Source organism: Phragmites australis, chromosome 14, assembly GCF_958298935.1.
Source record: "Phragmites australis chromosome 14, lpPhrAust1.1, whole genome shotgun sequence".
Lineage (NCBI taxonomy): Eukaryota > Viridiplantae > Streptophyta > Magnoliopsida > Poales > Poaceae > Phragmites > Phragmites australis.
Genome location: NC_084934.1, coordinates 16,420,584 through 16,440,963, shown reverse-complemented (window position 1 = coordinate 16,440,963; position 20,380 = coordinate 16,420,584). Strand labels below are relative to the sequence as shown.

The window sequence follows — 20,380 nt, the reverse complement described above, 5'->3', positions numbered from 1 at the left end:
TAATCCGTTCAATTACATTTTTTTAATTATATTAATTTGATAAATTAGAGTACTTTGATTATATAAATTAGATTATTTAATTACGTTATTAGAGTACTTAGAGTTTAATTAGAGTACTTAGTTTATTTAATTAGAGTACTTAGATTATACAAATTAGATTATTTAATTACGTTATTAGATTACTTAGATTAATTAATTAGAGTACTTAGTTTATTTAATTAGATTAAATGAATTAAATTATTTGATAAATTAGAGTACTTAGATTAATTAATTACGATGCTTAGCTTGATTATATGAATTTGATTAGTCTATATAATTATATTATTTAATTAGTTTGATATCATGAATTTCTTTCAACATTGTAATTAGATTGTGTCCTTAGTATAATTATATGAATGTCCTTATCCGGTAAAATTAGAAAAAATTACGTGTACCTTTGTTTAGCAGATACAATATTATAAAGCTTGTAATATATTCTAATTTGTTGTTCACCTATTTGTTAAACCATGAAGCCTTAAATCATTATCATGGCTCATGGTGGCCTTCCCGAGCTTCTTCAGCAGCGGTACGACGAGAACCATAGGGGAAGGATGATATTCACAGGACAACAGGTATCACGTTTATATGTGCTATTTCATTGGTACGAGAATTTTGAACTAACGCTGTACATGTATTGGATAACTCATGCAGTTGGGTCCGTTACGAGCCCGGAGTGTGCACAAGATTAAGGAGTTGGACCCTCGATTCCACGAGCCACTCGCACGGGCGGGACTACTACCTTTCGCTCTCATGATGGCCGGAGCTCCCATGGAGCTCAGTGGTAGGACACCTCTCCCGGCAATTGATGAGGCACTGCTCACAGGTCTCGTCGACCGCTGGCGTCCTGAGACACACACTTTCCACTTTCCTTTTGGTGAGATGGCAGTAACACTGCGGGACGTGGCCATGCTGACCGGGCTGCCAATCAGGGGTGCCCCGTTAATAGTTTCGCGACCCGCAAGGGAGCAGTGGAAGGGTTATGTTGCAGATAGGTAATTATTTGTTATGTAATGCATTTAAAATATTACAGTGCTATTAAAGCGTCATTGACCATCTGCATCTTATAGGTTTGGTGTGCAATACGACGGGAAGGATGCTGGCCTCTCCATGTCCTGGGTTCATGGGCTGACACAGTTCGGTCCATGCCCACTGGATGCGGACGAGAATACACTTATGCAACACTATGAGGTGTACTTATACGTCCTGCTCGGAGGCATCATGTTCTGCAACACGGCAGGCGATTATGTCGTCCCACATATTGTATGGTTAGCAGCCCACCTCGCGTCACATCCTTATGAGCCTACATCTTACAGTTGGGGATCTGCAGTGTTGGCTGCAACCTACAGAGGATTGTGTGATGCAACCCAGCGAACAAAGAGGAAGGCAACCATTACAGGGTGCTTACATCTCTTACAGTTATGGAGTTGGGAGTACCTCCCGATTTCCAGACCTTGGGTGCTCAAGTGCTACTACCCAGTTCACATCTCTGATGGCATTGCAGATGACATAAGGCCAACGATGGGGTATCGGTGGATTCATTCCAGGCTAAGATGGAGTCAGCAGCAAGACCATGGTAACTACTCCAGGGTGATAAGTGACCTGGACATCCTTAGCGCTGATCTAGTGGATTGGGATCCATGGCGTATGGCACGAGTAAAAGAAATTGCAGATGGTGGACTCCTGGCATCTTCTTGTAGCCGTGACGCAGACTTATGGTTGACCACATGCTTCTTGTTGTACATGAACTGCGTGGAAGTATATTCTCCAGAACGTGTAGAGAGGCAGTTCGGGTACCGACAGGTGGTGCCTGTTCCAGCACCACGAGACGCCGGACGGGCGCACGAGTAAGTGTGTTATTGTATGTTGCCTTAGTACATTGGTTATCCATGTTAACAAATTATAACTGTTTATGTCACGTACAGGTGGAGCTCAAAGGGGGGCGGAGGCACGCAGGACTGGGCATCCAAGAATGCCGAGTACATACGGAGGTGGACAGAATCAGCTGCGGTGGATGTCATCATTACTGACAATACGACGAGGCCACGTACTGGGACTACCTTGCTTGGTACCGTCCGCGCACGCGTGCCACCTTACTCAGCGGACCTGTATAGCCGGGCCCCAGACCCTTCCCCGAGGATCGTGCCCGCCTACTTCATGTTGTGGTAAGTGATGCGTTACTTATATTGGTTTTCTTTGGAAAATCTGTGTATTACTGACATGTCCCTCATCTTATACAGACTGAAGAGGCGTATGAGATGCATACGCAAGCGGATCAACCTTTTGGGGAACCAAGCAGGTCATCATCGCAGAGGGATCGTAACCCTCTCCGGGAGTACATGAGGACAAGAGGATCCCGCTTCCTAAACGCTATACGTGGTCTAGGTGGGTGTGCCCTGCAATGGAGGGGGTACGACCAACATGCCATGGACCCGTCTCGTGCCTCCCACAGCAGGCGGTCCTCCCACAGCAGGCGGTCATCCAGTGCTCGTGAGGAACCCGTCCGGTCAGAATCACGACATACATCTTCAGCTTCGGCGCGTCATGTCTCATGTTCCGGTGCTGAGGCCGAGGAGTGCACGCAGCCTCCTGCGCCCGAGCAGGTTACGCTGGGTTCACTAGCACCTCCGGCTACGATGACACCTCCGGCTGCAGCATCTACTCATCAGGAGGACGTCGTTGACTACACGCAGCAGACCCCTTGCTGGAGCGACCCTAATGCTTTTGACTGGGGTGCTGCAATGCATGCGACCGCCACCTTCACTGATCTACTCGGCGGACAGTCCTCCCATGATCTCAATGAACCTGGAAGTTCACATTGGTACCAGCATGGCGAGCCTTCGGCACACTGGACTCCATCGGAGCACGTTCTAGGGCCGTCCACACTTCCGCACGAGGATCCTTCGGCATGGTACATGCAGAGCCGAGTAAGCGGGGCGGGATACACGTTCGGTGGGGTTCCCACAGGGCAGGCAGATGATGATGAAGACGACCAAGGGCACGCAAGGCAGGGGCCTGCGCAGGCTGCTGGGATGAGAGCCACACACCCGCCAGACGCTTACACGCCTGGAGATTGTGTGAGGCATCGTCGCCGTTGAGTAGCCAGGATAATTTGTCATGACACATGTATTATTGATTTTAATGTCGAGGTCATCCCTATTATGTCTTATTCACTGTATTGTTAATTTAAGAAATTCTCAGTACAGAGGAAACAATAGTAGTTGTAAAGCATAAGTAGCATGGAACCCGGTACAGAGGTTACACATAAAGAGCGAACAACAACAAACATTATCATGTACGATGCGCCTAAAGAACATAATATCATGCCTTAAGGGAATAAAATATATAGGGTTACAATAGATGCTTAGGGCGAAGGAAAGTGGCGACGCAAATTAGCGTAAGAATTCCAGGTGCGATGGTCAAAGCTATCCGGGTAAGATGGTTGTCGTCTCCGAGGTGGTTCTGGGAAGTTGTAAAAATGAGTACGAGCAAATCCATCATCATTTTCAGGGTCATCGGTGTCCTCCGGAGATGGAAGCCTCGGAGGGCGGGGTCGTTGTGGCATGAAATCGTCGTCGTCGTCATCATCTTGAGGTTTCTCCGAGGTGGTACCACGTCCTATTTCCCTATCAGTTGTATGGCATCTCGATGTTGTGTGTGAACGTCCTCTTGCAGTGTTCCTAGAACTTTCTCCTGTATTTCTGTTCGAACATCTAGGCATGGGGGGCATGAAATCGTCATCGTCTTCGTCCTCGTCATTATCTGGATGATTCGTAGAGGTCGCCTCTGTACCCCTTTGATTCGCTGACTGTCGTCGTCTTCTACGCAAACCAGGCATCACACCCCCGCCGAAGAGCATATACATCGTCAAGAAGTGTGAGATTTCTTTGTTGATCAACTGTTTGTCTTCCGGGAAAGCCTGACGTAGAAGAGGACCGTTCGAATCAATGGAAATAAGATAAGTAGGGTGACCAAATGTTTATATGACATACCTGAATATGGGATGCATACTGGTCTGGCGACATTACTATCGTTCTTTGCCTCATAGAGAAACCTATCACAGAAGGATGGTCGGCCAGTTCGCGGACCCTCAGATACATTTGACGCCGGTGATACAAGAGGGCCCTAAGGTCCTCGGTGGTTACACATTGGAGTGGCGCGGTTAACCTAGAACATATGGGTCTTGCATGCAATTTCGCCACGGCTTGGATTATGTTGTTCTCCTTTAACGGATCATCGTTTCCTTCACGCACAACCTGTAAGGAGGCATTAAGTGCTATAGCGATCGTTGCAGGTGTCCATGGAAAGCCTGTACTAGAGGATCCCGCCATAGATTTCTTGCTCACTGACTACCTACGCTCTGTCTCTGCATCAAAACACGGATCCATGAATATTTAAGAAACACGAAATAAATAAATAAAATTACATTTACAATACAATGGTCACTTCTTGTCTAAAGGGGTACAGTGCAAACCACATAATGCACAATAAGTAGTACAACTAACAGGTGAATAACATTTTACAATACAAAGTCTCTAAGACAGTTCAGTTTGACAGTGGGCTGATAGTTTACTGACGGGTCGGGTAAGTCCTCCTGTCATGTCCAGGTTGTTTGCAAAGTTTGCACCTGCGAAGGCCATCAACAGCATCTGCTTCATCCATGTCACCTTGCAGCCTCGTAGATCTAGGCCTTCCAGGATCTGCGCGTCGTGCTCGTGGATAAGGTACCCACTTAGGGCCCTCGATCAATTTGTAGTTGGTTCCGATGTTAAAGGACCGCATCTTTGGAAGCCATGTGCTCCTCAATGCATCGATCGTGAAGTACGGTGATACGTACTGTGATCCGTCATTGCCACCTATGTCCCTGCAAGCGGCTAAGACATGCGAGCATGGGATATGGTGCAGTTTTGGCTTATTGCATGTGCACTTCACCTCGTTAGGTCCAAGTTGACATTGCTGCACGGTGTCCCCGGCGCTATACCCTGAAGCATACCTACGGTGGCACATGACCTCAAAGTCATTGTTGGCCAAGTCGTAGATCCTCGACCGATGAAAGTGTGCCTTGCTCCTCCTTCTTGATATGATTTGCTCCACCTTAGGTGAAAACCGTGTGCTGCACTTCATAGCAGCATTACCACGGTCTCGAAAGTAGTCCGCCGTTCTGTAGAATGTGAGCTCAATAATGGCACACAACGGGAGGCCCCGTACTCCCTTCAGGACATTGTTGAACGTCTCCGCTATGTTCGTTGTCATGATGGAGTACCTAACATGGGATACAATAATTTTAGAATGGCTATTTGCATAAGAATCGGTACAATATGATCATTACAATTCTATGCGCTAACCTGGCACCATGAGTGTCATGGATAAGGGCCCAACGCTCCGCAGGCTTCCTCGCTATCCACTGGCTAAATGTACCACGTGAACGACTAACGATAGTTTGGCCCCCAACCATTTGCGCCCGCAGTTGATCCTCCCCTGCTTGCTAGTCTGCCATCATCTTGCGAGTGGTCTCATTTAACTCTCTCCATATCTCGTTGAACTTCGCCTGCTAGTTCTGAAGACATAGCCCTTTGAATCTCTTTACAAGCGACTTGCTGCGGTACCTTGTGTACAGGTTCGCGTCCAAGTGTCGCATGCACCATCTTCTCTCCACATCAGGCCATGCAATGGAGCAGTTTGTGCTATCATGCAGCACGTCCAACGCATGCAGAAGACCCTTGTTGCGGTCTGAGATGACGCAAACTCGTTCCCTATTTCCCACGACACGTGTCCTTACCAAGGTGATGAACCACAGCCAACTATCATTGTTTTCACTCTCAACCATTGCAAAGGCGAGAGAAATGATCTGATTATTTGCATCCGCCGCCATTGCTGTCATAAGGGTACATTGGAACTTGCCGCTTAGAAATGTGGCATCCACGCATACAACCGGCCTACAATGCCTGAATGCTTCGATGCATTGTCCAAAGGACCAGAATAACCTAATGAGGTATCGGTCAGTGGTGCTATATGACCCATCATCTAGCCTGATCGGCTCATCCGCCATGGTCCACTGAGTCCCTGGATTCGTCATGGCAATCTTCTGCAGCAGTCTCGGAGCATTGTTGTATGACTCTTCGAAGCTTCCAAATAGCATCTTCAACGCCTTCTGCTTCGCTCGCCACGCGGTGTGGTAATTGATAAGCATGCCAGTCTTAGTGTGCACCTCCCCCATAATCGATTTTGGTGACAAACAAATTTCTGTGCCAATAAACGTGATGAGGAGTTGGGCTACGAACCTCGCATCAACGGCGTGGCTCACATTCCTAATAGCCTCTTCGCTGCATGTATGTGGGGTGTGTCTACTAATCACAAAATAGTTCTCATATTTCGGCTGATGTGCTCATACGAAGTAAGGGCAATTCGGGTGCTTCATACACCTGACCTCATACTCCGTAGGGTTAGACCGGGCGCACTTGTGGTCCCTTCTTGTTATTACAGCATAGTTGCTAATAAAGTGGATGACCTCCCCTCTGTTACGAAACTGTTGCCCGACCTGAATGTCGCTATTCTGGTATCCCCAGTTAGATAAGGTGTTATACTCAACGACGACACACTCCAGGAGCCCAGTACCACGAAAGTACTGGATCGCCGGGACCGGGTCATCATTGTCAGCAGCTTCTTCATCCCCGCTACCACCGTCTTCATTATCCATGCATCCTGCATCGACCTCACCAGGGTCCACTCTACCTCCCTCTCTACTGGAACTGCCCTCCCCAACATGCCCTCCATCCTCTTCATGCATCACCTCCTGGCTTGAGCCTTCCACAGTGGTCACTGCATCACCTTGCACCAGTCGTGACACTATGTTTACGTACACCGCCAGATCAAAGTTCTCCTCCAATGTCTTACGTGAGTATAAAGCCCATGCGTTGTTCCTACTCATCTCGAACAACGTATGGACAACGACCGAGCTATTTGGAACAAGCCGCGGCCGTACACCCTCTAAGACAACAGTATGGGACTGCTGGTTCACACGCAAAAGGCGCATAATATGTGATTTCAGGCCATCTAGATCAATAGGTACCTCAACCGAACTCTCTATGTGCTGGCAGTTCTGAAATGTTACAAGTCTCCCGTGCAAAGCTGTGGGACGTTCTCCATAATAAATATGAAAAATCATACCGTATCTCCTAAATAAATATACATGTAATAAATAATAAGTACAAAAATAATACTAATTAAATAGTGCAATAATAAGTACTAATATGCATCTTTGTTGCTACTGGACACTATCTTCTACGGTTCTACCAAACCTAAGTGATTAAACTAATTAATCAAGTTAATTGATTAATTATATTACTTTAATAAAACTAATTACCTAGATTAAATCACGTAAATTCATGTTACTATATTAAGTAAAGAATCTAATCACACTTACTAATAAAAATTATATAACGCAACTAAATCATTAATTTAAATACTCTAATTTACCAAAATAATATAATTAATCAAATGTACTTGAATGAATTTAACAATATACTGACGAAATGACTAATATACTTCTGAACGAACTAAGAAAAATCTAATTATAATTACTAATTAACTACGTAATCTAAAAATTTACCTTAAGGAAATTGAGCGCGGCTGCTGCTCGCGTTGATCCTCTCCGGCTGCCCCCTCTGCTCGAGCTGCTTCTCCTAGCGTTGCTCCGCTGCTGCTCTCTTCTCTCCACTGCTGCTCTCTTTTCTTCTCCCTTCTCTCCTTTGCTGCTCTCTTCTCTTCTCCCTTCTCTCCTTTGCTGCTCTCTTCTCTTCTCCCTTCTCTCTTCTGCGAGCCAGGGCTTTTTATTAAGCGCAAAAGCAGCATCCCGCTGGCACGCACACACCGAAAGCATCGACAGGACGCGAAAGTGACATGATGCACTGAATTCGGCAACTGAATACGGCACTGTGTGCCGTATTCGGCACCTCAGTTGCCGAATACAGCAGAGTACAGGGTGTATTCGGCAACTGAGGTGCCGAATACGGCCCACAGTGCCGTATTCGGCACCTCAGTTGCCGAATACGGTGGGCCCGCGGTGTTTTCGGATTTTCAGTTTCCGAAAATCAAATTTCGGTATTTGAGATACCGAATACGAGTGCTAGATTTGCAAATACGTCGACATGTTGTCTGTTTTCGCAAATACGGTCACGTATGTTGTCTAAATTCCCAAATTTGCCATTAATAAATGGTACAGCCTATAGAAAGAAAGGGTTGCGCCAGCGCGACCACAATGAGCATCAGTTTTTGACATTCCGATTACTAATTTGCTCGGTATCTTAAATGCTTGTAAGCTTGAATTTGTTCAGTATCTTGAATGTTTGTATATTTCGCTCACGTCTTGTCATTATGAAATCTTTATTGTTATCGAATAATTTTTTAGCTATGTACACTTATTATTAAAATATTGAGTCCGCCATTAGATGATGGTTAAGATGTGGGTCATGACTAGAGTTGGGACTTAGGCCGAGCCTATTCTGAGTAGCCCACAGCACGATATTTTGGCACGGTGTAAACATGGCATGGCATGGTACGAAGAACTATTAGGCCGTGCTAGCCTGGCATGAAACCCTGGGCCAGGCCAGGTCTGGATGTGTGGCCCATCAAGCGGCATGGCACGGCACGAAGAATGGGCCATGTCCGGGCTAACCCAGCATGTAAATGGCCTGATAAGTGGACAGCCCACCAAGTTCAAGCAAACTAAAAGCACAGGAACATTGATTTTGGAAATATATGTGTAACAAGCCCAACCTACGAAGACATTAGTACATCAAACACCTTGCTCGTCCTCAAGATCGTCTCTTAGACAGAGGCTCTGCTCGTCTTATCGCCATCGCGGAGGCCATCAATTGCTAGCACCTCTTTGTAGCTCATTCCGTCAGCAATTCCTCCACCACCACCGCGCCAAGATCCACCTCGCACCTGCGATGACTCAATCCTGGGAGGAAGGAGACCGCACAAATTTAACAATGATAATCAAATAGATTAGTGAACCGGAATGAAATTTAGAAGAAGATGATGAGAAGAGAAACAACAGACAGGAAAGCAGACAGACGTCCCATCAGTGCTGCCGCCTGTACTCGACATCCTTACTCCGCTCCGTCATAGCCGCGCTGCTCTGATTTGCGGCCACCACGTCAACTGCACTTTCTCGTGTTGCACCCTGCCTCCGATTTGCATAACCAACTCGCAGATCGTCACAACTCTATCCTTCGACTGGTTGCACACATCTAGAACGACGATAGCAGTCCGGTGTGCCATGTACGGATGGCAACGAGGCCAATTCCCGCAGGGAATGCCGTCCCCATTTAGCTATCAGGGGAAAATTTCTCTCATCCCTATCCTCGTGGAGAATTTGCGAGGATCGGGTTCCCAATAGGGATGTAAAATTAAATGATATTTGATTATTTATATATATTAATAATATGTATGTTGTATAAATAAATAATTTATTGATGTGTGCGAGGGTAATTAATACGAGATTGATTAAATATCGTAGGTTAGACAAAAAAGAATAAGAGTAATTTATTATTTACTCTACGTAGTGTAATATTTGTACATTTATATACTAAGAAAAATATATATATATATATGTGACATCGGGGATATAGCGAGGAGCGAGGACGGGGAGCGTCCCCGTCCCCATATAAGTTCGCGGGGATAAAATCTCTCCATCTCCATCCCCTAATAGGGGAATTTCCTGCGGGAAATCGAGGATCGGGTCCCATTAACATCCCTAGCGCCATAGTCGTGCTTGAGCCTCGCGGGAGATGAGACGTGCCAGCACGACATACTGACCGTGCCTACGAAGCGTAGCCCGACACGACCCAAGGCATGATGGGGCCAGGCCGAACTGGCAAAGCACGACCCAAGTCTTACCTCTACTTGTGACACGAGCGTCGGTGGGAGGTCATCGAGTGGCACCTCGGACGGCCGGGCCACGATGATGGAGCCAGACGGCAAGAGGGAGGCGAGGGTAGAGTGATCTGTCGAGACATGCGAGCTCATACGACCGCCGTCGGATCCTAGATGCTCAGGTCGGGAGATTATGCTCCCTGTCGACCAACAGAAATTAGTTCCTCCTCTTGAGGGTCTCTGATTTGCAACGACAGAAAATTTGGGATATGGTGTGAGATCAATTTATTATTATTATTATTATTATTATTATTATTATTATTATTATGGAGAGTCACGGTGGGGATACCGGTTTTTTTTTCAGTTTTTTATTAGAGGAGGGAGAGAACGCTTTATTCAGTAGAGATTATTATTAATAGAGATAGAGATGAATCATGGTTGCACGGTGCTTACGGATAACGCTCACTTTGTATTCCACATATGTATACAGTGATTCAATGAGAAAACTACAACAGTAATGCAAACTTACAGGATTAGTAATCCACAATAAAAAAACTGATCTCGCACCATATCCTTCCCCACCCAACCCGAACCACAACAGTAATGCAAAATTACAGGATCAGGAATCCACAATATTCTGGGACTGTCTTCGACTACTTCCAGTAGATGAAATGTAACGATAATCTAGTGATAAGCAGTTCAGCGGGTTCTGTTCCACGATTTGTAGGTCATCTCCAGATTTTTATAAAATCCAGATTACGCCATGCTTTTCCCAACTTGGTACAAGATGCATTTCTCAACCAAATAATAGCATAAGACCATCCCCATAATTAAACTAACCACCATGTAGTGTGGAGATGAAAACCACCACATCCTTTTCTTCCAACTCCGCATCAAGGCCACCACAGAGCTCCCAATCGCAGTCATTTATGAGGACGAGAACCCCAGGCCTCCTGGATACACAAAAGGAAGAAACCATTAGGACTAACTTACTTGACTGAGTCTAGAAAAAGAATTTTTCTGAATCTCTGTTTACTTACACTTTGCAAATGCTAGATGCATCCCAAGACTATTGCACTGGCAAAGCACGTCACGACTCTATTGGGCCAATAAAGCACTATCCTCTATAATTCTTACATATGATTGACAAACGCAACAAAACTGAATCAGTAAATCTACATGAGGAAATGTTCCATTTCTCACGAATATTTACTTGATCAATAGCATTAGTAAGTACCAACTACCGACAACTACAGAATGGCATTTCTGTTTTGATGTAGTTGAACTAAATCACAGAATCAACTTTGATGTAGATGGATTAAATCACAGAATCATAACTTGTGATGAATTTGCACTCGAGTGTCCACATTCAGTTGATGTGAACTAGAAGTACCATATGAGCACTGAAGGTCATGGCTTCGAAATAACAGAAGCTAGCATCTCCCATAAGCACACACTAGTTAGTCATCACCAAAGCACAATCCTGATGCGACAACAGCAAAAGCAAACCAAAAGCTCGGCACACCATCATGGCTCAACACTCATCAGGACATCATCTTTACTATCTTATACATCACAGTTCGTGGTGGCGGTGGTGGTCCGTTCTACGCCACCACCACCCCGCCTCCCTCCACTCACAAAACATTTTGCACCAACAGGTGGGCCCGTACACACTCGCCAGTCGCCCCTCCCCGCCCCAACAATCCCATGCTAGGAGCCTGGGCTCATCCCTCCCCGTGCTCAACAGCTCGCATCCCCCTTCTGGCTCCAACTTGATTGTTTCCCAGAGCAGATCCATCACGGCCTTCACCACCCACTGCTTCCCTGCGCAGATCTGGAGGTATTTTACGTCCTCCAGCTGGTTCCCCGCATCAGATTTGGAGCTATTTCCTCCTTTGACTGCTTCTGCACCAATGCAATGTCTTGGTCCAGATACACTGCTTCCCTGCGCAGATCTGGAGCTATTTTACGTCCTCCAGCTGGTTCCCCACATCAGAATTGGAGCTATTTCCTCCTTTGACTGCTTCTGCACCAATGCAATGTCTTGGTCCAGATACAGTGATTCTGAGACAATCTAGCAGCCTCCGCCTCCGACCAGTCACGGCATGCAAATCCCCCTCACCGTATTTGCCTGGTAGCGCAATTGCATAGCAGCTTGCTGATGACACCATCAGTAGGCGCCTGTGCAATGGTGGTGTTGGCAAGCGAGGCGGCAGCACACAGAGGCCCTCAACCTCAAGCAGATCTGGACCCTCAGCAATGTACTCACTGAGCTCGATGTACTCGAGGCCAATAGCCATGCCACAGCATCCATGGCACTCAAGCAACCACTGGACTGTTAACTCTCTTCTCTATTGCCGATGGTGTCGGCGTTTAGCTTCAGTAATATGTAATGCAGTCATGGCATTAGATAAGAGTTTGATCTGCAGTTTGGCCATTTAATTTATTTGGACCATATTTCTATGTCATGGTTTGTTAGCTCCCCTAGATCGTTTGCTGCTATATGATAAACTGGAGCTTTGACAATCGACAAGCTATCTAGGGAAAGGGCACCGTGGCATGCTTGTGAGGAGGAAGCTTTAGGTCTATGTAAAATTTGTGGAAGTGGAACACAAGGATAGGACTGAAGGCAACATCAATTTGCTCCAGTTTTCGGTTTTAGTTGGCATGAGCAGTTTTGTTGGCCACGTGTTTGTCAGATACTCAGATGGTGGAAATTGGACAATTTATGTAAGCTTTTCAGGATATACCTAGCTGTATATAGTTCTCCACATGAACAAGGGCCTTGTGGCGGTTTAAGCTGGAAGTAAAACAGAGGGCTCTTTTTGGTCACTCTCCCTGAGTGATCAAGTGATCTGGCATTTCATTTTAAAGCTGCATATGTTTCCTTTGTTTCTTGTCTATTTTGTTGTAACGCCTAACTTTGTGCTCAAGTTCAGTCTTATATCATTTGGTCTGATTCTGATGGAGATCACATTGCACGTGGTCAGAGTGATGGCAATGCATACTTATAGAACTTAGTTGCATGCGGACATTCTATACACTAATCATGGTGACACCTGTAATAGACATAGTGGATAAACTTTACCCTGTAGTTTTTAGAAGGCCATGGGGGTGATCTACTTGCTGGTATGAACTATATACAATAAATTCGACAGATCTTTTATCATCTTTTCTTCAGTTAGTACCATGTCCTCCCGTATGTTTATTCTAGAGAACTATTACTTTCTCTTGGTAAACTGGCAGCAGCTTGCTTGGAATACTATAGTTGATAGTGGATAATGCCTGACACTATCCTGCACAGGGAAGCGGTGCTGTAGGCAAAGGTGTCGGGCATATTGGCAGAGAGAGACAGCGTGGCCGGGTTGGAGCTCATCCAGGCACTGCTGCTACTACCTCGGCAATGGCAGCTAGGCACGCTAGAGTGGTACGTAGCACGGCACGGGCATTCAACTAGTATTATTAACACGAACAAGTGGAGTAAAAGGGGAAACCATACACAGAGTCGCCCTTGACGAACATCTCCGGCCGCTCCTTGATCAAATTGGACTTGACCCAAGAAAGCAACCCTCTCATCGCCACCTTGCCTTCGCCGTGCTTGGGCTCGACGTCCACCTTGTGAACCTTGACGGAATTCTCCAGGAGCAACTCCAGCCCGCCCCTGAAACCCCAAACCCCAAATCAGACTCTCTCATGAAAGAAGCACGCGCCCGCAGGTAACAACAGGGACGAGACGAATCGGGAGGAAAATGACAAGGGAAGGGAGAAAGATTACCCGAATTCGAGGGTGAGGTGCATTGCCGCAGGATCTGAGGTAGGGTTTCTCGGTGGGGATGGGGGAAGGGATTCAGGGGAAGAGATCCCGCGCGCGCGGGAGGGGCGGTTGCCGGGGAGGTGGGGGTTGGATTGGGGTGGAGATGTGGGGGGTCTCCGGGGCGGCGGCGATTCGGGCTCAGGAACTCGGGGTGGAGATTGGAGAAAGGTAACAGAAGAGAACCCGATGTGGCCAATGTTTGTTTTGATATATTAATTATTAGCCAGTATTTTTTTTTCTTTATGTGAAGCCCTAATATTGTTTTTATGAGATGAGATCAACCTTGTAGGTGTTGGAATTGATGTTAGGATTGGTTCATTTGTGGATAATTTTGGTTCTGTCGTGCCGAGTTTTGTGATTTTGGGACTCTTCAAGTGAAGACCTCTTGGTACGAAGAAAAATAAAAGATTTTTTGAGAGGGAAAATCATTTTAGCTTTCCAAGAGTATTACAATGTGCTAATCAATAAAGTTATGTGGACTAACTCGTTGTTAGTTACATTCTATATTTCTCGAATTTATGGTATTGTGGTGTGTATAGTTTCGATGTAGGATACTGTATTTGAATTTTTGTTTCTTCGCATATATGTAAGTGTTGCATTTTGAAATGCTTCTCTTCACTCATATTGACGTTGTTATTATTCGTATCGTTATTACTAGTTAAGGAACTGTGAAAAAAAACAAAATTATCAAAAATTCAAAAAAAGAAAAAAAAGTCAGTGGGCACGAGAGTTCCGCGTGAGACTCGTTTGCTCCTTTTTAAGTGACTAAGTTAAATATCCATGTGTTACAATGATAGCCAAAAATTTCTACAAAGCAATATATTCGGCTGAATGCCACACAATAGGTTACAATATAAGATTGCCTTGCACCCACAACATTCATGTTCTGTAATTTCCAAATGATGTACGGGCACTCGAGCAAAGAAAATACTCAAGATATAAACAAATGGATACAAGGTAGTCATGATAACTTAATTTAAAGGACCACCATTCATAACATCCTAAAGATCATATGCACCAGTGGCTAAATTGGGCATCCTAAGAATACCCAAGTAATAGAATTGATAATCAAAATCTCACTAAAATGTATGGTTTCAACATATTATATGCACTATACTGTAAGCTTATTGCAGAGAGGCCGCACAGTAAAATGGTGGTTTTTTTATTATTTTACAATGAAGAGAGAACACAGTTAGAGAACATATAAAATGAGACTACTACACACACAGGCCTAGGTTCATTGCTTATTGAATAATTGCTTGGTAAGAAAAAACGAACGACCAATAGTTGGGTGGTAGTTTCCATCTGAAGATTATCTCCACACAACACAAAGCACATACTCAAATTAAATAAATGTGATTAGAATGAAACAGAAAATGCTGCATTGGTGTTAAGAAAGAACGATATGATCGAGCTCCGAAGAAAAATTGAGCATATCAGGATCATGTTTGTCAAGAGTTAAATTCTTAACAATGATTCCGGGGTATGTTAGATAGTAGGTTCGTGAACGATATCTCAAGAACTGAATGTGTGTAGATGGTGAACTCGGGGACACAGGGAATTATGCAAGTTCGGGCCTCGCGGATGATAATAACCTTACATCCTGTTTGTTATGGAGGATCTCAGTTGATTACAGATGATGTTCTAGCTGGTTGCCAGACTTGATCTCCCCCTCAAACGGGGTCCTCATCCCTTTATATAGTAGGGAGGAGTAGAACTTACATATGGGTCTAAACAGAAAACCTCTACTCATCCTAATATCTAACACAAATCATCATTATGGAGGACAAGACGTGCCCACTTGCTCTGAAGGCTCCGTATATCCTGTCGTCGTGTGCCGCTGTGCTAGCCAGCAAAGTCTCACTCTGCAGCATTCAATGCTACGGGACGGGACAATGCCCTTCTGCACTGTACCCGTCCACTTGCCTGGTCAGGCTGCTGATGATGTCCCATCCGTCATGTGCCGCCATGCCAGTCTGCAACGTTCCGCCCCGTAGCATTTAATGCTACGTGCACTGATCTATTCTACGCCCCAAGAATCTGACTAGCGAGCGGGATGAGACAATCAGAGCCAACTCGTCGCATCAACAATGGGAAGGTTTTTTGAAAACTCCAAACAGTGGTCCGAGCTAATCGGTCCGAAAAACCACAGGACTCTTATTTGGTCCTCCGGCCACCACCGAGGCCCTAGGAGGGGGCCGGAACAAAGACGGACGTCGTAAAACCCCAGCATTTTCCATTCATAAAGAGAATAGGTTACAAGACAACTAGTTACATCTGATCGGGCTAACTATCCTGGTACATGCCTGCCATATCCTCCTTGACTCAAGTGACTAGTGCGAAGTTGACAGAAAAAGTCTGCCGGACTCTTGCCTCTATCTGCCTCTGAACGAGTAAAGGAACCTCTTATACTCCTCCCTGGAACGGCAGCTTACCACTCCGAGGATCGGACGACGACCTTCATAAGGGCCAGGGAAGGTGTCCAACACAAAAGCTCTACTGGAGCTAATGATCGGCCCTAGTGCACCCTGAAGACCTCCTCTCCTCTTATCTTCGACTCTTCCTCTTCATCTATCTCCTTCTCTAGAAGGTCCCAGTCAATCCCCTCGTCATTGAAAATATCGATGACCTCGGCCAAGGAATCCACCCTGGCGGAACAGCAAAACTGACCAACAGAAGGTGGCCTTCTTTGGAAGGGTGTAAGCTTGATGGTCACCAGCTCCGATCTTGCAAGCATCGGCTTCGACATCGCAAGCGCAACCACGATAAATACCACCTCTGGACACCTCCGGAAACACCATGGCAAACGTATCTGGAGCCAGAGGCGACCCCGCCTCCGTCGAGTCATCCAAGATCATCGACCCCTCCGACGATGAAGGAGGGGAGTACGCCATGGCCTTAAGGCCTACCTATGCTACGGAGCAGAATGAGAGACGGGATAGAGACTAATGGACTCTAGGCGCTAAAGGCTTGAAGGTAAGAAGAATTGTGAGGGGGTGGATCGAAAGACCATCAAACACTCGTCCTTTAAAAGACCTCAACGGCGCCCCAACCAGTGCGGCATTCAAATCGCTCTAAACCCGAGGGGCGTACAGAAGGAACCAAGAGTCCTTCAGGTCTAGCGGTAATCAATGTCTCTCTCTCTCTCTCTCTCAGGACACTTAAACCTTCCCACATGACACGAACTTCAGAGTTGAACTTTGAGAACTGGCGACGTCAACGACCACTCACTGGGCTAACTAAGTTTGCCCAGGACCCAAGTGGCACGACCAGGCCAAACCACGGTCACGGGGGGGGGCTTGGGGGCTACTGTCGGTGTATTGAGTAAAGGGATACCTTGACTAACGGGCCCCGCCGAGGACTTAACGACTAGAGGTGTATATTTCCCAAAAACTAGTCGATCATGCGACCAGGATATGGCTCCAGTGACCAGTATAAACGCTTATGCAACCTGTCTCCCTATGCCATCACATAAATATGCGACCAGCTCCACTGGTCGCAGGGCCAGATTTGACACAACCTGTCCAAAGCACATTGACATCCACCCAAGTGTTTTTCTTCCCCAAGCACTAGCTCCAGTGGATGAAGTCATGGAAGGCACAGAGGGGCATTGTCACGTCCTGGAGCTAGCGCCTAGGGAAGAAAAACACTTGAGTGGATGTCAATAAATATGCTTTGGATAGGTTGTGTCAAATCTGGTCTTGCGACCAGTGGGGCTGGTCGCGGGTTTATGCGATGACGTAAGGAGATTGGTTGCATAGGCGTTTATACTAGTCGCTAGAACCATATCCTGGTCGCACGACCGATTAATTTTAAAAAATATACATCTCTAGTCGTTAAGTCCTCAACGAGGCCCGTTAGCCAGGATACCTCTTTACTCAATACACCGACAATACTCTTAATTAGAATTCATTGTTTTTCCTTCCCTACATAAAGAACTCATTGTTTTTCTTCCATACAGAGCCAGAGCATACACGAGTGCAAATAAATATAATGGAAATAAACTATCCTTCTACTGCTCTACTCCACCTGCCCGTGAAAACTCTATTGATCACCCACACAAATAGCAGCTAACAATTGCAAACCTTAACTCCAAATCTTTAGTTTGATATTGCATGCTGCTTCTAGAACATTCTTCATTTGATAAGATGATAATTTGAAGCTCCTGAAAAGGTCGAAGGCCTAGAAAGAAGCTTATATAGCAAATGAGAAAAATGAACAATTTAGGGGCAGAGAATTGGTAATTGAGGGAGTTGCAAGCATTTTTTTTTATTGATTCGTACCCAAACAACACAAGTGATATATGCATTTTAGCTTTAAAATATCACCAAGTTCTCCTGTAGGTAAGAAGCAAAGTGCAAACAGCTGTTTCACTAAATTTTAAGTGACCTGACATCTATTCATCTCTGAAATTCATAATCTATTCATATGGAGTTGGACGAAAAATAAATACATATGCAGAACACCTAGTATGCAATTCATTTGCAAAGATAGTGTCAGCGAAATTGGTAGTGTAGAATTCTTGTTTCTCATCAGGCTAGACTTTTGTATGTACTTTGGGCTTGATTTGGACACCGACCAAACCCTCATATGTGAAACTGTTATACGTCGGTTGTCTTTGAATGAGTATCCCAAATCATTATTTTCTTTGTTGTACTTAAGGCTACTCTCTATTTTCCAAATTCTTTGTTCTTTCTAGATTTTTTTAATAATATTATTTTATTAAAAAATTGCAAAAATAATATCCAAAATCATAAAATTGCAAGAATACATGTCGGCACATGGAGTGTTGACTAGAGATATGTCAGTACTTTGCGTGCCAATAACCTACGTGGTAGTGGGTCCAAGGGCCTATCGACACACATATAGGGCTGAAAAGGCATGTTGGCACTTCGCATGCCGACAACCCCCCGAGTAGACACCGATATGGCTATCGGGCTAGGTGATAGCTGACCGGCCTGTCGGCATTCCAAGTGTCGATAGGCCTATCAACAAACGGCATACTGACAAGTGACCTTTCTCTAATTTTTTGTTTTTTAATAATATTATTGTTTAATTTGGGAAGAATCATGTATTTAACACAACTAGAGCAAAACTCAGTATACATCCACATGGCCGGGTTAGACATATGTCGGCACTAAATAATATCGCTTATAATATTGAAATGTTAAACTACGTGAAGCACCACATGCCATACACCAACTCTAACAACGATAGTGACATTTTTCATTCCATCATAGGCATGTACAAATGACAAACCTAATATACCTTAGGAAATTTAAAGAAGTCACATACAAAAAGTAACGGCGATATTAGCATGTACGGTACAATTCTGAAAGTAACTTAGACATGTACCGATTCTAAACCTAGCATGCCTTAGGAAATTGAAACTAACTGATTACTATTGACACTCTACTAAGTGCAGTGTGGGTACTTTCCTTTCCTTGCCGCCTCAGGTCTAGCTTCACAAGCCTGACGTGCCATCACGCACTTCCGCTCTCTATCTATCTCACGTGCCTCCTCTTTGAGGTAGTTCTGCTCCTCTCTTCTCTTCTGCTCTTCCTCATGTAGGCGTTTGCGGGTCGCCTCTCTCTTCTTGTCGGATTCTATTTTATGGAATCGTCTCCATGCCGCTTGGTGTTGGGTGTACAGGAGGAACACATCTGCTTCACTCTGCTCAATATCGATCTACTATATAAAGTCGCATAGTGATGGCGGAGACTAGCAAAGAAGAAAAAAATCATAAGTGGTAAACGACATATAGTTGTGTTTTAGTTCTACAATATGTGAGTACCTGGCTATGGTAGCCACCACAAATGTTGCCCATCGGTGGGTCATACTCGTAGTTTGAGCATATGAAAAACTTCCCGTCGTAGGTGTCTGAGAAGTCATTGGACTTCCTAACCCTACATAGGTCTCCAAACCAGCACATCGGAACTTTGACCCTAGTAGACAAAAGATCAGACATTGACTTTTGAAGAGAAGGTTTTGGTTTGTTCGGACAAGTTGCCTCCTGGGCTGCTATTTATTTAGAAAATCAGTGTTGGTTCATGGACTGAGTCTATGGAGATTTCACTTGAAAACTTAAGTCAGAAAAGGCTACTTATAAAAAGTCTACATCGAAAAAGTCTACTTCTAAAAAGGCTACATCTGAAAAGCCTATGTCTGAAAAGGCTATGACTGGAAATGCTACATCTAAAAAGGCTATGTCTGAAAAGGCTATGTCTGAAAAATACTATGTCTAGAAAGGCTACTTATGAAAAGGCTACGTCTGAAAAGTCTACTTTTGAAAAAGCTATCTATAAAAGGGTTCGTATAGTTCAAACCATAGGCACAACGAAGCAATGGCTGCTAGAGCTGGGAGAGGGAGAACTAGAGGGTCTACTGGCATGAGGAGGGCACCGGTGATATGGTCAGGCTCCTTTGGTCCTAGTGCATACGAGGAGCCACTTGAAAACTTCCCTTTGCAAGGGAAGAGTGAGTTTCAGTCACCCCATCATCTGAGGACTTATGACCACCTGAAAGACGAGTGGCCGAAATGTTCCCATGAATACAACTGTGTTGTTCATATATATAATGGTAGCATTAACGAAGGCCGTCGATTCTTCTGATGTCCTCTCGGAAGGGTGAGAGTGCCAACAAGTTCGGTAT

General features: G+C 45.1%; 3 protein-coding genes across 4 annotated transcripts; 1 reads left to right on the top strand and 2 right to left on the bottom strand.

Moving 5' to 3' along the window:
- The first annotated feature begins 2,127 nt into the window (after positions 1 to 2,127).
- LOC133890086 (uncharacterized) lies at positions 2,128 to 3,324 on the top strand. The gene is made up of 2 exons (XM_062330532.1): positions 2,128 to 2,201; positions 2,277 to 3,324. The coding sequence occupies exon 2, from the start codon at positions 2,295 to 2,297 to the stop codon at positions 3,132 to 3,134; it is 840 nt and encodes a 279-aa protein (XP_062186516.1). The 5' UTR covers positions 2,128 to 2,201; positions 2,277 to 2,294; the 3' UTR covers positions 3,135 to 3,324.
- A 25-nt stretch (positions 3,325 to 3,349) lies between these two features.
- On the bottom strand, positions 3,350 to 7,919 carry LOC133890084 (uncharacterized). 2 transcript variants are annotated; one of them, XM_062330531.1, is made up of 3 exons: positions 7,646 to 7,919; positions 4,029 to 4,402; positions 3,350 to 3,955 (listed from the first exon to the last, which is right to left on the bottom strand). In XM_062330531.1, the coding sequence occupies exons 2-3, from the start codon at positions 4,365 to 4,367 to the stop codon at positions 3,401 to 3,403; spliced, it is 894 nt and encodes a 297-aa protein (XP_062186515.1). In that variant the 5' UTR covers positions 4,368 to 4,402; positions 7,646 to 7,919; the 3' UTR covers positions 3,350 to 3,400. The 2 variants fall into 2 exon arrangements, with proteins under 2 accessions (XP_062186515.1, XP_062186514.1); XM_062330530.1 differs by lacking the exon at positions 7,646 to 7,919 and having other exon boundaries at positions 4,029 to 4,754.
- Positions 7,920 to 10,364: 2,445 nt separating this feature from the next.
- On the bottom strand, positions 10,365 to 13,922 carry LOC133891517 (ubiquitin-related modifier 1 homolog). The gene is made up of 3 exons (XM_062332244.1): positions 13,691 to 13,922; positions 13,415 to 13,576; positions 10,365 to 10,868 (listed from the first exon to the last, which is right to left on the bottom strand). The coding sequence occupies exons 1-3, from the start codon at positions 13,711 to 13,713 to the stop codon at positions 10,751 to 10,753; spliced, it is 303 nt and encodes a 100-aa protein (XP_062188228.1). The 5' UTR covers positions 13,714 to 13,922; the 3' UTR covers positions 10,365 to 10,750.
- Between the last annotated feature and the right edge of the window lie 6,458 nt (positions 13,923 to 20,380).

What these genes read in the sequence shown, in the direction of transcription:
- LOC133890086 (XM_062330532.1), top strand. Translation starts at nt 2,295, where the DNA reads ATGCATACGCAAGCGGATCAACCTTTTGGGGAACCAAGCAGGTCATCA.
- LOC133891517 (XM_062332244.1), bottom strand. Translation starts at nt 13,713, where the DNA reads ATGCACCTCACCCTCGAATTCGG. An exon ending in CACCTCACCCTCGAATTCGG is followed by an intron (nt 13,577 to 13,690) that starts GTAATCTTTCTC and finishes TTGGGGTTTCAG; the next exon opens with GGGCGGGCTGGAGTTGCTCC. An exon ending in TTCGTCAAGGGCGACTCTGT is followed by an intron (nt 10,869 to 13,414) that starts GTATGGTTTCCC and finishes TTGTGTATCCAG; the next exon opens with GAGGCCTGGGGTTCTCGTCC.
- LOC133890084 (XM_062330531.1), bottom strand. Translation starts at nt 4,367, where the DNA reads ATGGCGGGATCCTCTAGTACAGGCTTTCCATGGACACCTGCAACGATC. An exon ending in AGTATGCATCCCATATTCAG is followed by an intron (nt 3,956 to 4,028) that starts GTATGTCATATA and finishes CTTCTACGTCAG; the next exon opens with GCTTTCCCGGAAGACAAACA.